General features: G+C 32.0%; 2 protein-coding genes across 9 annotated transcripts in view; one reads left to right on the forward strand and one right to left on the reverse strand.

The window, feature by feature from the left end:
• LOC148623803 (ral GTPase-activating protein subunit beta-like) overlaps window positions 1-1952 on the reverse strand; it is a 47660-nt gene extending 45708 nt beyond the window's left edge. For all 4 annotated transcript variants that reach the window (XM_088565921.1, XM_088565922.1, XM_088565920.1 and 1 more), the window contains exon 1: window positions 1807-1952. The gene's annotated coding sequence lies outside the window, so the exon portion shown is untranslated. The remainder of the gene's footprint in view (window positions 1-1806) is intronic.
• Window positions 1953-1971: 19 nt separating this feature from the next.
• The window catches only part of LOC148623804 (tRNA pseudouridine synthase Pus10-like), a 29679-nt gene continuing 16306 nt past the window's right edge, over window positions 1972-15344 (forward strand). The window contains exons 1-10 of one of the 5 annotated variants that reach the window (XM_088565927.1): window positions 1972-2727; window positions 4847-5250; window positions 5347-5542; window positions 5643-5877; window positions 5976-6104; window positions 6205-6391; window positions 8964-9098; window positions 12786-12905; window positions 13312-13398; window positions 14659-14693. In XM_088565927.1, coding sequence (XP_088422053.1) covers window positions 8994-9098; window positions 12786-12905; window positions 13312-13398; window positions 14659-14693 — 347 coding nt within the window. In that variant the 5' untranslated portion in view covers window positions 1972-2727; window positions 4847-5250; window positions 5347-5542; ... (2 more) ...; window positions 6205-6391; window positions 8964-8993. Of the gene's footprint in view, window positions 2728-3872; window positions 5251-5346; window positions 5543-5642; window positions 5878-5975; window positions 6105-6204; window positions 6392-8963; window positions 9099-12785; window positions 12906-13311; window positions 13399-14658; window positions 14694-15344 lie in introns of those variants that run through there. The other 4 variants (XM_088565930.1, XM_088565929.1, XM_088565928.1 and 1 more) reach the window with 4 other exon arrangements.

A 15344-nucleotide genomic window follows, 5' to 3' on the forward strand; every position in this document is an offset into this window, starting at 1 on the left:
CTTAATTACTCTACCTAACAAATCATATTTTAATAAAAGACTCATCATTACAGTATTTTGTTGTGAGCTTATTTTACAATACTGCACAGTTCATTATTTATAAACTGATTTATTACACAGGGGTTAAATTAGGAAATACAAACTGTACAAGCTGGTAGCCCAGACTATATTTTTGTTTAATAAATTCTATATGTTCAACTAAATTTTACCCAAATGGTTGGTATACCAGCTCAAAATCTAGTAGCCATGGGCTACTGGGTGACTGCTAATTTTTATCCCTGTTACATGAATTTCTAAGTCCAAGGGCTGAAACTCAGCAAAAAAATCAACGGACCAAAACAAAATTCTATCTTGAACTGGAACTTATCATGGTAAAGCAATGCAACAAATATCAATTGCAAGCATGATGAAATAAGGTTAGGAAAACTGATTTGCCGGAGTGACAGATGGACAGAGTGCAAACCTTACAGAACATGTACATCATAACATGTAAGTCCTCTTTAATGAAAGTCAGTGGTAAGGGACTAAAAACGGAGGAGTTTAAATCAATCAATGTGTGGCTCATCATATTGCATTAGAGAATAGATCAACTCAAAGGATAAAAGAAGAAATGGTCTACATTCAAAGATACAAAGAAATCATTATAAAATCTGGTACTCCCACCAAGGAATTGGAAAACTACAATGTATATTTGTAGAAAAGGAGATGCAATCCACATTTAACATGGGATTTCTAAAAAATAGAGGATTTTTGTCTGTGAAACTATTTAATTTGTTTTGTTTATGTTATTCAAACATGTATTTTGTATGTTATAGTTGTATCTCATATATCCTAGGATTCCCAGTTTTGTTTGTATTTTCGGTATTACTTCTTTTTCTTTCACATCTACATCCATTTGTATGATGCCTCAACTTTCTAAATATTTCATCAAAGTTCATAGGGTGATTTAAGAGGAGTTGCATTTGCAAGATATGTGGACAGACAAACTGGTGGACAGATTGACAGACAGACAAGGTGATTCTTATAAACACCCAAATTGGTATAATAAAACCATGTAGAGTGATTTAACCATAATTCAGATAGTAATGACAAAATGTAAATGTAGTTTTTTTTCATAAAGTGCAAAAGGCAAATCAAATGGGAGGAGGGGCAATGGTCTTTAGATTTTTATGTGCTTGTATTGATGAAAGTATGGTGGTCAAATATAGCTAAAATACAATGTATTTATTCCCTAATTCCAGATAATGGTATCAGCTTGATCAACATGATCAGCAAGTCAAAAACATATTGTCATTATGAAACTGGTTTAAAGGGACATGGTGTCCTACATATGTAGATCCTCTTTCAAAACATGAATGGCTCAAAACCTTTCTATCAGAAGTGACATGCAGTTAGATGTGATTGTTTGAACACAGACACACATTGTGTAATAGAAAGTCTTCCATATTCCCTTTGGTTGAGATATCAGCAATACAGGGAGTGTGTATATTGTATATGTAGCATAAAGTCCCTTAGCAGTATAACAACATAAGGCAGCATTATCATTAATATCAATATTAACAATAAAGTTAAATGTAAATTTGAGTACAAATCAAAAGCAAAGCCTAAAATCATATCATGTGAAAGTTTGTTGTCCCTTATCATGGATATAAATGTGTTCCTTATGATTACTGGTGAAACTGATAGTCAAAAGTACCTGTAAGAAATCTACCCAAGATCATTTCAACATTCACTTCAGTGCAGTTGTCTTACTCATACGGCTACACTTCACTAGTACAGTACGTTGCATTACCACTATATATTTACCTTCTCAACTTATCAATTATGTGCATTTGATGTATCCATTGTTAATTTGTTCCATATCTAACTTTCATCCTACATAACTAAATAATTAATCCCATTTTTGCAGCAGACTATCCAATCTAGGAAAAGAAAATAATAAAAGGGAAATAATTATGTAAACTTCCGGTTAGAGTTTCGCTGTTGTGCAAGATGGATGCGTCCAGCTGTGTTCCTACTTATCGAGTACATTACATACTTCTAATGATTATTCCAATTTCATACATGCCAACATTCTAAACCCACCCCCACAAAAGTATATGCACTACGGAAAAGTTTTTTTAAATGTTTTGTCTGGTTCGAATTACTGACATTGTGCTTTCGGTTTCTTATACTTATCTTCAATACTTCATTTAAATTTTAAATTTTGGACTTTTCCAGTTTCAAATCTATGGCTCACAAACGTGTCAATTAAATTGGTTAAAGTAAGGCAAAAAAATGTATGGGTGTTTACTGTAACCTCCTGAAATAAAAATAGGGTGGTAGGTCAATTTATCTCTTTTTTTTAAATCATGCAGTTCAATTTGTTTATTTGTATTTTTTGGAGATGTCAGACAAAGGTGTTAACCCTCCCGTGTTTTGCGGGAGTCTCCCTTAATTTTATTTTTTGACTCGCACAAAAAAGTCTCCCGTGTGGGAGACATTGATCTTCTGGTTTCAAGAATTCCTCCCGTAATAACCTCCCGTGACTGAATTTATCTTTTTTTTTTGGTCATATTTTTTCCGCCATTTTTGTTCATGTCAACAATCGCGTTGGTCATGAAAGCGCTTTATCGTCTAAACACTTGGAACAGCCGATCGACATACAAGTCTCTCAAGAATAATCTTTGTTAAATATCGACAAATGGTTTACAATTTCTAATGGCTAGTTACGTCAAGAAATATTTGGTGAGTACTTTTTCAATTTTTGCATTATTTCTTCATTCATAGTGTTAAATCTAGGATTAGAAAAGGGCATGGTAAATTATTTTTTTTCCATAGGGCACTTTTTGTCACGATGTTTGATTGTTAGGGTATATTGATTTGTTTTAAAATTGTTATACAATTTAAAAAATAAAAGACGCATCTGAATTAAAATCTTTTTATTGGAGCTAAAATTGACTTTTAGAAAGTCACATACCTGCCAAATATGGAACATCCCCATGGGGATTTTACATTGGACAACATGTGAATCAACATTATTGTGACACATTTTGCAAACTGCATGGGTTTTTCTGTAGTAATGTATGAATGAAACAATCACTATAGCATTAAAGGGCCATTTGAACAACATTTGCATGCACTATAAAAGATTGAAGTTTGTAAGCCCCCTTTTTTGTGTTGGATTCCTCCAAACCTTTTTAAAATTCCTAAGTTTTTTTTTCAAATTAAAACAAAGTAAACGAGAAAATTTTTATTTACATTCATATTGATTTCTACTATTTGAAAATTTATACATTGTACACGTTATGTCAGTTGAAGGGGAGTTAGTATTCATGTTGTGAACTTGAAGTTTTACAGTTCAGCAAGTATTTTGGAGCCTAATTTAGTCTGAAGTGGAACATGTGACAGCTTTATGCTGTTTAGTTTCTTGAGTACAGACAGAGGGAAACTTAGGCAGCTCCTTATTTTCATTAAATGCATACCATGAGGTGCAGTATATGAGGAAATGTAAGAAATATTCAAGAATGTTGATAATGAATTTCCCAAATCATCACTATTTGAAAGGAATAGTATTTCTTTTAACTATTGCAAACAAAACTTTTGGAAAAAATACAGCATTGTTGAAATTACAGGAAATAATATAAACAATGATAATTTTAAAATTTGTTTACACATGTGCTTCTACAAATTTAAGAATTTAAGATCTGTTAAAATGACAAAAATTAATTGTGGAGTAGAATTTAATCTTTAGAAAATGATTGGATGTTTATAAATTAGTGGTAGATCCAATCAGGATATATTTTCTAATTGTCAAACCCTGGTTAGCTGATTGCTCCTCAGAGATTATTTACTTGTCATAAAACATACCCTTATCTGTTTAGAGAGCAATTAACACCTGTCAGATTAATGACTCTTTTAATTAGAAAAATGAGATTGAAACGCGAATTAGGGGTTTGATTTCAGAGTTTTTAGATAGTTTTGACAAAATCGGGTTTTGTGTCAAAGGTAAATAACGCGCCATGCTACTTTGCTTTAGATTTAACTCTGATTTAACTTTTGCCAAAAAGGATGTCAGGTAATAACTTACAGAAAAAGAGACACAAATCAGGACCTGCTTACTGTACAATGCCAAAAAAGAAAAAAATATGCTTGTAAATTTCAAACAGAGTAGTCCAAGATCCATTCCTGGCTGCATCCCAGTAGTTTGGGGGGTGGCATGGGTTATTGTAAGCCATGTAATTCAAACTTAAGTGTTGTGCATGGATGACTTAATGATGTGAAAAGACATATGGACAATGCTGGTCATAAGAAGGCATTTGCAGCAACTTAAAGTTCCTTAATAAGTAGCTTCATTCCTGCTATGGCTAAGCATACAATCGAATCACAGGTGAGATACTGTTCTCAAACTTTGTGGCTGAACACAACTTACCATTCCTTGTGGCAGATCATTTTGCTGACTTAGTGAAAAAACATTCCCTGACAGTAAAATTGCTGAAAAATTCTCATGCAAAAAAACTAAATGCACCCAAATTATATAACAGGCTATGGCACCAATTCGGAGGCCACAGTAATTGCAAATTGTAAACTTAATCCTTTCAGTATTTTGTGTGATGAAAGCAATGATAGGGGTGCCAATAAGTTCTTTGCCATTCTTGTTTGTATTTTTGAAGAAGGAAGCAGGTCTGTCAAAACCAGATTCCTTGACATGTCAGTGGTGAACATTGGAACAGGGCAAAATCTTTATGATGCCCGAGATAACTGTTTAAGGTACTTTTCATTTTTATTTTTATTAATGTCTTAAAATGTTTACCAAAATTTTGCAAAATGGCTATTTATATGTTGTTTTTTTTTTTACTTTTTCCAGATCAAGAGGAATCCCATGGGAAAATGTCTGGATTTTGTTCTGACATCTGTTCAGCAATGAAAGGGAAGAAGAACTCTGTGCAGTGCTATCCAGAGTGATGGAAACTCAGCTACAAGTTTTTGATGTTGGTTGTATCTGTCATTTTATCAACCTGTGCTGTAAAGCAGATTCCCTATCCAGTTGGTGAAATGCTGACCAATATATTCTACCATTTCCAACATATGTATGAACAATATAGAATATCAATTTTTGATATGATATATTTGTCCACTATGAAAAATACATGTATGTGCAACTATGTAACTTTTATCTCTTTGCAGGTCTACTAGAAAGGAAAAGTATATGGAGTTCATAGAATTCACCGAAACAGAATCAATAAAGATCACCAAACATGCAGAAACCAGGTATGTACAATTATGAATTTATTTTTGTGTATTTACTGTATCTTTCTGTTAAAAACTGGTTGTGAACATTTCTTTTTATGTTTATATCCATTCCAGGTGGTTATCTTTACAAAACTGTATTACCAGAACTCTTCACCATTGGGATACCTTGTCCAGCTACTTCAACAGTCACCCAAAGAGACAGATGTGAAAGTCAGAAGCTGATTGGCTTACAAACCATGAGGTCAAGCTATTCTTCTATTTCTTGGAATTCATTCTAGTGCAACTTAATGAATTCAATACAACATTTCAGGTAAGCCAATAATTTTAATTTATTTGTCCATATACAATAAAGTAAGCTGACCACCCTAGCATGAAGTTTTTATTTCATAATTATTTCATTATATTTTTAGGCTGATGCAAGCACTGTGGGAATCATTCATGACCACATGATAAAACTGCTTAGAAAATTTCTTATGAAGTATGTTCAGACTGCTGTAATCAGCACCAATAATGTAACAGATGTGCCATACCTGGAAAGATCTAACCAATATGAAGATGACAACATTGCTGTTGGGAGGGAGTGAAGAACATATATAGCTGACCACATAGATTAGTTGGAGCCATCTACCTTGAGCAGTTTTTCAGGTATGCTGTGAGATAAACTTTAATGCTAATTAGTTACTACACTTAAAGGCAATGACAGTCTTTCAAATGAATTTTACAAATAAAACTTTTCATTTCAGGGCAGTTAGAGACTTTTACATAGTTGTCACCAGGAAAATGTTGACCAAATTTCCTTTTTAAAGACAAAAGTTCACAGAACTTGAGGTTCCTCAATCTTAAGATGAAAGGGAAATTGCTTCCAAATTGTGGTAAGTCATATGAATTTGCAATTAATAGCATTAATTGACTAATTTACCCTTACCACCAAATGTATGTGACAAATTCTTAAATTTTACATTTTTTTTTCAGTTGAAGAGTTGGTGAAGAGATTCCCCAATGTATTTGAGCCATCAAAATTGGACCAACTTCAAGAAGAGTTACTTCATTACAAGAGAGTGATGACTATAGGGTGACACCAGTGAATGAGCTTTCATCTGCAGATGATGGACTCATTCTGGAGCCAGATGGGTGAAATGAGAAATCCTTTAACTGAAAGGTTGGCTTTTTCTTTGTTGGCGAAATTGGCCAGGTGCATGTCTGTCTTACCCACCAGTAATACAGACTCTGAAAGAATATTCTCTATGCTTAAAATAGATCCAAACTGACATGAGGTCAGAATTAAAATATGACACAATCTGCAGCTTGATGTGCACCAAGCAAAATCAGGATCTTAAATTTCATGAATATGAACCAACTGAGGATGAGCTTAAGGCAGCCAAGAAGGCTTTTATGCTTTACTAAGCATCACTTTTTTGAACTGTGAACTACATGTAAAATTTGTATTGTTGTTTCTGATAAAATATTTGAATTTGTATCATTTAATTTATAACATAACAAAATATGTCGATAATGTCGTCTCACAAAATCATCTGCAATTTTATGATGGATTGCAGGAGATCTCCCACAATTAGGTTAGACTAGGTTAACAGGTATGTGTCAGATACTCACATACTTACTATGTTTCTCTGATGTTTAGTAACAGTTTTATTGCCAAATCAATAATAGTTGTTATTTGCAACATCTTGTTCATGCACCAATGTATTAAATTCATTCTAAGATTGATTTAATTTTGATTTTTTTTAAGTGTGAATCTTTAGTTCCAGATTTAGTATAGGCATTGTGTTTTTATGAGTTGTTTTATTTCAATGAATAAAAAATATCTGTCAACATGATTGTGTTTTATTATTCAACAATGAACAGAAAGTATAAAGAAAGGTACAAATGTCCATGAAAAATGCTCAATTTGTTGTGTCAGCTATTACTGCAAATCAAATAATCTTTGGTGTTTGTAGATGAGCTAGAAATCATGACTATCATATTGAAGATTTTAAGGAACCAGTAAAACTATATACATTTTTTCTGAATGATGGATAGTCTTGTGATTCTTAAAACAAAGTTTAATGTGACTGGAAAATTTTAACAGATGTTTTATGCAAATTAAAGTCACATTTTGGCTTTAAACAACAAATGAAATTATTATATAGATAGTGGTGTTTTATCGAATGTTCCTGGTGTAAATAATTTTTGATAATATACACTGAAATAAATTCGGTAATTTCACTCTCAGACCTTCTGCCAAACGTCACAACTTTGATATCTATCCGCCAATCACATAATTTAAACTTCATGTCTTTATAATAAATAGGATAATCATTTGGTTATTGAGAATAACCAAAAAATGATCACTCGTACCAAGAACCCCTGAAGATTTAATTCATGCATGGAACAAGTTCTGTACTCTATAAATCAACCAAGCATTCTTTGGCACTTGTGATGATATTTTGGTTATTCATTCTGTCCAATAAATTATTCTATTATTATTCGATGAAACATAAAAGATAAACATAAAATGAGCGTTTCTATGTAATAGAACTAACCAGCCACAGATTAGACTCGAAGGTAGCCATGTTTGTTTGAATTGAAAATAGACCAACCCAGATGTAGACGCAGCAAAATTTCCGGATTTTTCATTTTCTGCCAATTTTTCCAATAAAATGTTTAAGGTTGGCGTTGGGAAATAGGGTCGGTTGGGGTACAGTAAACACACATATATAATTTTTTTTTTTTTTTTGCCTAAATGAAATTTTGCTAGGCCATAAATTTTGATCTGTCCCCTAGTGGATCCATCCCAAGTGGATCCATCCTCAGTAGATCTGTTCCTATGTGGATCCATCCCCTATCATAAACCTGATGCATTATGCATTATTGACGGGTCAACTTGGGGACATAAAAACCTTGGTATGGATCAACCTGCTACCCTCTGGTCTCTGACCACTTATTTGAACCCCTCAGTTGAAATTTTGACTTTCAGTACTTTATAACATTATACTATGTTCCCACTATATCACAGGTTCTACTGTATCACAGTATTGCTAGAACAAGAGCATGGAACCATACACATTTCCAGTATTTGTTGTGCTTAAACTTTGGGCCATGTGTAAACTTTGAAACCACATATTTATCCAGACTTCTTAAGGACTGAGAAATTATAGACTAATTCAAAATTTTTATGGGATTTTCGGCCATTTTCAAATTTTGCTATGGTCTTGTTCGAAATATTGCTGTCAAACCACTTGAAGATTAACTTCGGATGAAAAATTTATCATGATCAATTGAAAAGTTATCTAAGTGTGCCCCTACAAATTGCCAAGTGCAAGATTATTTTTGGATATAATTTTAGAGGATTTTCTTTTCAATACAGTGATACAATGAGAATATTTTTAAGCGCATAAATTTACCTCACCTTTTGGCAAGCAATTACTGTATGTCAAATATGCTGCATTAAAAAAATAAGTTTAATGCAATAATTGATTAGATGATGTACTAACTGAAGACAAAATAAAAATCCACTTTCCTGACACTCCGTCTAGAAAACAATTAACTACTGTGATAGTGAGATCCCAGTATATATGCCTTTATAACCAACCCTAGGCCTAAACAAATTGGAATGTTTGACCATATGCAAATACAATTTAAAGACCACCAAATCTTTCTAAATAAGTTTATATGATAGTAATCTAGAATTTTCATCAATAAACAGTAACTGATTTCATCTTTTTTTTTTTAAGAAAACAGAAATTACATCTGATGTGGTTTTAATGAAAGATATAGCAGAAACTTTGACAGAATTTGGATGTTGTTCAAGATGTATACTGAGATTTATTGGTGAGAAAGATGGGGATGTTTACAGGAAATCTACACAAGTAAATACCCAATAGGACCTTAGCTTTACATTGTTATAATTGCATTAGTGTACCTATAAGAAACTTTTACAGCAAGTAGCAAATTATTGGTGCCAATTTGAATACAACTCCAGGTAGGCAACTGAGTACTAAGAAAAAGAATAAGAGTATTTTATTGTTCCATTCCAGCGAGGAGAATGCATACAAAACATACACAACACATGAAACATATACATGTACAAGTATTGATTGAAGCCCTAGAGAGAACCAGCAATGCATTAAATATATACCAAGTACATTTAGTAACTCCTAAACATACGTATATTATGTATTCATTCATATCTGTATTTTTTTAATTATTATTATTTTTTAATAGCTCTTTATGAAGAAATCTGCCCTACATTATACCATTGTGTCATACTTTATTGTCCCCCGCGACAAACTGTTTCTTTCCACACTTTTTTATGCCCCCGCGACAAACTGTCGGTAGGGGGTGCATATTAATTTACCCCTGTCTGTCCAGATTATTGACATGATCATTGCTTGTCCTGCTATCTCCTCATACAGTTTTTAAACTACATCTAAAATATTTTACAGGATATTTCTACACATGATGAAGGTGTGCAGGGCCAAAGGATTTTGATTTTCATGAAATTTTACGGAAATTGATGATAGTTACACTTTGTAATTTTAGTTAGAAATATATGGATCATGGCATGTCAGGCTATCTCCTCATACAGTTTTTAAACTACATCTAAAATATTTTACAGGATATGTCTACACATGATGAAGGTGTGCAGGGTCAAAGGATTTTAATTTCATGAAATATTACAGAAATTGGTGAAAGTTAGACTTACTTATTTTCATCAAAAATAGGGCTGTATTGCTTGTATGGCTATCTCTTTCTGTAGTTTTTGAACTACATTTAAAATACTTTTTGCAGTATGTTTCTACACATAATGATGGTGTGCAAGCTCATAGGATCTTTATTTTCGTAAAATATTACGGAAATTGGTGAAAGTTAGACTTAGTCCTTTTCAACAGATATAGGGCTATATGGCTTGTATGGCTATCTCTTCACCTAAAATATTTTTTTGCAGGATGTATCTACACATAATGATGGTGTGCAAGGTGATAGGATCTTGATTTTCATGAAATATTACGGAACTGGGTGATAGTTAGACATTGTTATTTTTGTCAGAAATATATCCCAAGCAACAAAGTTGCTACCAGACACTACCAGACAGAATTACATGACACTATGTGGCCAGGATATAATATGTAGATATGCATATATTTAGGAATTTCTGATCCCCAGACCATGAGTAACACAAGTCTTGGAAGGATTTCTGAATCTGCAAACCATGTCTTCATACAAAAATAAACATGCTCCTAATTTGGCAAATCTAGCGAGCAGGGGCATCATTAGTGTCTTACAGATACATTTGATTTACTAAAAAAAATCATTAATGAGATGGGGGCTCCTGTGATAAACAGGGCTTCTAGTTTTGTTATGCTTTTACCAAATAAGTTTGTTTTTGGTTTGTTGCCTTATAATGAAGAGTTACAGATTAAGTTCGTCTTTGGTTGCTGTTAAATGATCTTTAGGGAAGTTATGGCCCTTGGACTTAGAAAATTTCAGTGAATTTACAGTTTTCCGCACTTTTTTTTGTAATGCTTTTACCAATTGATTTTATCTTTTGTCTTATTATGAGAAGTTACAAATTAAGTTCAACTTTGGTTATGGCAGAATGATTTTCACAGAGGTTATGGCCCTAGAACTTAGAAAATTTCAGTGAGTTTACAGTTTTCCGCACTTTCTAGTTTCAGGGGGGAACATTGGAATGCTGTTCTTTTATATTAATTGAATGTTTCATTTTAGATGTTTCATTGACATGTAAAACCAATGACTGTAGCTTATTTTCATTGAAGCATGCTTCATGTCCAAAATGGGGCTGGACAAAGCTTTTACATGCCAATGATGCATAAAAAAGGAAACATTCAGTTCTTTTAATTACATTCCATATTTTTTTCTTAATATGTCTTTTTTTATATATACCGTGATCAATAAAAGTAGTCCACTTTCATTTAGTTGCCAGTCCAAATAATGTAATTTATTTAGAAAGTAAAATATTACTTGTCAGTCCAAATAATTTTTTTGTTGGCTTAACTGACAAAACTGGCACTTTTCAAGAACTCTGCTTAAATGCTTTTTGGATATGTAACCATTTTACATTCAGATGTCTTTCTAGTGTGCTTAGAGGTATCTTAGTGCAGCGCAGAATCTTGATCTGTACATGTGTTAAATAGTCCAGTCCTTAACTATTTAAAGTAAATACGATAAACATTGAAATGAATTGGATAGTTGATTTTGTCACATTATTATACCTGTAGTTAACTTAAGGGAACAGAGTTTGTCTTCCCTTGATTGGATTACCATTACATGATCAACTACCATATGTAGCTAACTGGGCAGTTGACAATAGAAAAAAGGTGAAATGCAACAAATGCATCCATGTATAACCAAAATACAAAATAATGAATACTTCAGAGATCACCAAAAGGCCTTTAAGTGTAAACACACCTTTAAGTAAGCTCTGAAAGGCAGACAACAAAAGTACATGTAATAAAGTCTATAGTTAAAGAATGATGATAAGTAATTTAACAACATACAAATATATTAATGACCAACATCTCCTGATTGTGGACAGGCACATGTCTGTAGTGGGATTAAACAAGTTTTATAAGGCCTAAACCATCTCCCTTTAAAGTAAGGTAAACAATGGACTGAAACAACAACAGTGGACTGGATTTAGAGTAGAAACATCAAGTACAAAATAGGCAAGATTTGATTTAGTGCAGTACTGAAAAATGACTTAGTTTTTTATATAGGAATGCAATTAGGGGTCAAAAACAAGGTTAAAAAAAAACAATAATTGAAAATCATATCCTTTACAAAAAAATCTATTAATGGCAGCTGAATAATCCATTAGATTTTGTTGAAAGGATTTACTTTGTAGACTTATATTTTTGAGGAAAAAAAACTTTGGCGAGCAACATCATTTTTAATTAAAAACCTGCAAGTGCTATTATATTTTTGTATCAGTCTTGTAACTTTGAAAAAACTTATTAAATGTTTTTTAGAAGTTTGTGATACTGATACCTCTGGTACAAAAGCTTTTCTGTGAAGAATCATACTTTATTACAAATACAAACAAAACAAACCAGTTGTGAAATGTAAATACCGTAGGAGGATGCTTCAGGAATATCACCATCCAAGAATGGAAAATTTACAATAGGAAAATCAAAATCAGCTCTGGTCATAAATTTTAGTAAGAAGGCTGCTATTTTGTAGCGTAAGATCTGAAGGTGTTAAAATTTTCTATCATTTCATATGTATTTTAATTGATGTTTGATAGAAAAATTAAATTTCCTAGCCAGTCCAGCTAACTACCCAAGGAAGTTCAACAGGTTCAAGGGAAAATCAACTCTTTTCCTGATGTCAACTATATTACTTGCTGTAAAAGCATTAACAAATTACCTTTGTTGTGTAATGAATAGTTTTAATGCTTTATTCATACTTAAAATTTGTGAAATCTTACTAGCTTGTTTAATGTTTAATTAGTCATGTGATGATATTACTAACAGTTGTTTAAAGTATGTTCCCTTATACATGTGTACCTCTGTTAAAAAACTTTTATGTTTTAGGAAATAGGAAAGATCATTGCATCAATACTTAGTACAGATGTGCAGATTCCATTATCCACACCTTGTCCTGTTTGTTTAGGAATTCTTCAATCTTTTACTGAAGATGAATTTCTTCAAAAGGTAATTTTAAACTTTTCCTATTATTATAATACAGAAAAGATATTTAGTGTCTTTATTGTCCAATCCTACTTCTGATTTCTTAGTACTGATATCTTAACGAAGGACAGTGATAATAATGACAAGGAGTCAAAAGAAATCTCAGAAACATCTATCATGTAAAGTAAAGCAAAATGATGAACAACAACTGTTGCTACTTGAAGTCTTGAAATTACTGATAATTCAATACCATGCTATAAATAAACAGAAATAAACATTCAAATGGAATCAAATGCAATTCTATAGTTATAAGATCATAGTCTTAAGTAAATATATTTCATGAAACAGGTTTTTTACTTCTCACTTTTAGATTTGTACAAAATGTATCTATGGTCATAAAATTTCTGCTTATTTCATCTCATATTTGTAGATTAAAGAAGCAGTTGAGACAGGGATGTATGAATTCAACAACTTTATCTGTTCACTTACATTACCAGTCTGTATTTTAGTAAGAGAGGTAGGTTTGTTATCAATGCACAATCTTATTCAAAATTGACAAGTTTTAGCTTCGTTACTGGAAAAAACATGTACTCAAAAGTCCCATCACTTAGGTGCCACAGTATATAGTTAAGTCCATGTCATTTATTTCCCATTTTGGCACTTTTCAACTGATTTTTTATATTATAATACAAATGTAGATATTAAGCTGATTTTTAGTATGGGTTAAAAACCAAAATTATCTTTTTGTTATGTTTTGCTTAATTTTTAAGACCAAGCCTGGAGTTTAAAGATTTAAAAAAAAATTAGACATTTTTTTTCAGACTTTTTTCTTGATACCTGTGTATATTGAACTGAACTTTTATTTTTTAGTGTACCTTGTTGCTCACAATTTCTGTAAAGCTGTGTGGGGTATTTGTTTTGTAATAGTTTTATTAATTAATACACTACAACATTTTGTGAAGTAAGGCTTAGATAATGCTTTAATCAAAACATTATTAAATGTATATATAATACTAATTAATTTTAGATGTAACATGCCTTCCTCTCATAGACCAAATTTAGTTATGGGACTGTGACTTCATTCACCTTGCTTGATGATGTACTTGTGAATTTTGATTCTAAAATTAAGTCATAAGGAACGATTGATATGTTTTTTTGGTGTATTTGAAATATCCACAATGCCCTTGGTGAACACTTGTATTTAGTGTGCACCATGAAATTTAAGTTATTTCTTCATAAGTCTCACTAACCACTTCTAACGTTTCCATTACTTTACATGTTAAAGAAGTAATTTTCAAAGTCTCACTGTGAATTCCCAGGACAAATGACATCTTAAAGTTGCATACCGTTGCAAAGCTTGGAAAATAAGGCTTCCAAAATCATTATGCTAATGGTACGATGATAGTAGAAATTCTTCACAAAATTTACTTGAATAAATAATACTGAAAATCCACATTTTTACCTGTTCTGCTAACTGACAGCATGGAGGCAAATTACTCACACATGTAAACAATATTCATACACTTTTGTAGTTAATTACATATATGATTTTAAAGTACACTTTCTCAGCTTTATTTTTACTACTTTTAATCATAATACACACAAATAATGCACTTACAATGCATATGTCTAGGTTCAGTGTGTTTTTGGTACCACATAGGGGGGTGGCCATTTGACCCAGAAGTGGTTAGTGAGACCATAGACCGAAAAAATATATATCATTCCTTAAATAATCCGTGGTACTTAAAATACTTATAAATTAATCCTTTTATTCCAGCATTCTGTTTTGGTCCATTTACAGGACAAGTTCAAGTAAGTGTGATAATTTGTATTCAGTAAAGGTCTTCCATGGTGTAAATATAAGAAAATCTTAACACATTTCTGCAATAGAAGTGCACAGTTTCTCAAGATGATACTGATAGAAAAGAAGTATCAAATACCAGGGGAAAGGAGACCTTTTAAAATAATCTTCAGAAAATCATCTTTATGATGTTTCAATAGATCATGGAGATGGTACTCTTTGAATTCCTCAATCTCACTAGTCTCTTTAGATACTAAATTTCTCAATGAAGAGACAAGGTCATTCTTTTTTATCAGTACCAAATTTATTTTGTCTTGCAGTGGATTGTACCAATTCCTGTAAAAAATGGCATAAACAAATACTGTAAACTAATCTATTTTCACAGATTTTCATTTTCGTGATTAAGTGACTTATTTGTAGAAGTTCTTTTTTTTTTTGCCTTTTTTTTCTTGCTTGGAAAATTAGAACACAAAAAAAAGTTGGCGTAAAATGGGGCTAGTGATATGTCAGGACCAGGTGTAAAGTATAGGTCATTTGAAAAAAGTCACTAGATATAAAAAAAACTGCAAGAAATAATAAAACATTGGTACTTCTCAATCAAATTACTGTTTTAAAGGAATTTTCAAATACATAGTGGTAAGGTATGATTTTCACTAACTCTC

This window comes from Perna viridis, chromosome 2 (assembly GCF_037379345.1).
Source record: "Perna viridis isolate PV_CMFRI_1.1 ecotype Kerala chromosome 2, ASM3737934v1, whole genome shotgun sequence".
NCBI classification, from domain to species: Eukaryota; Metazoa; Mollusca; class Bivalvia; order Mytilida; family Mytilidae; genus Perna; species Perna viridis.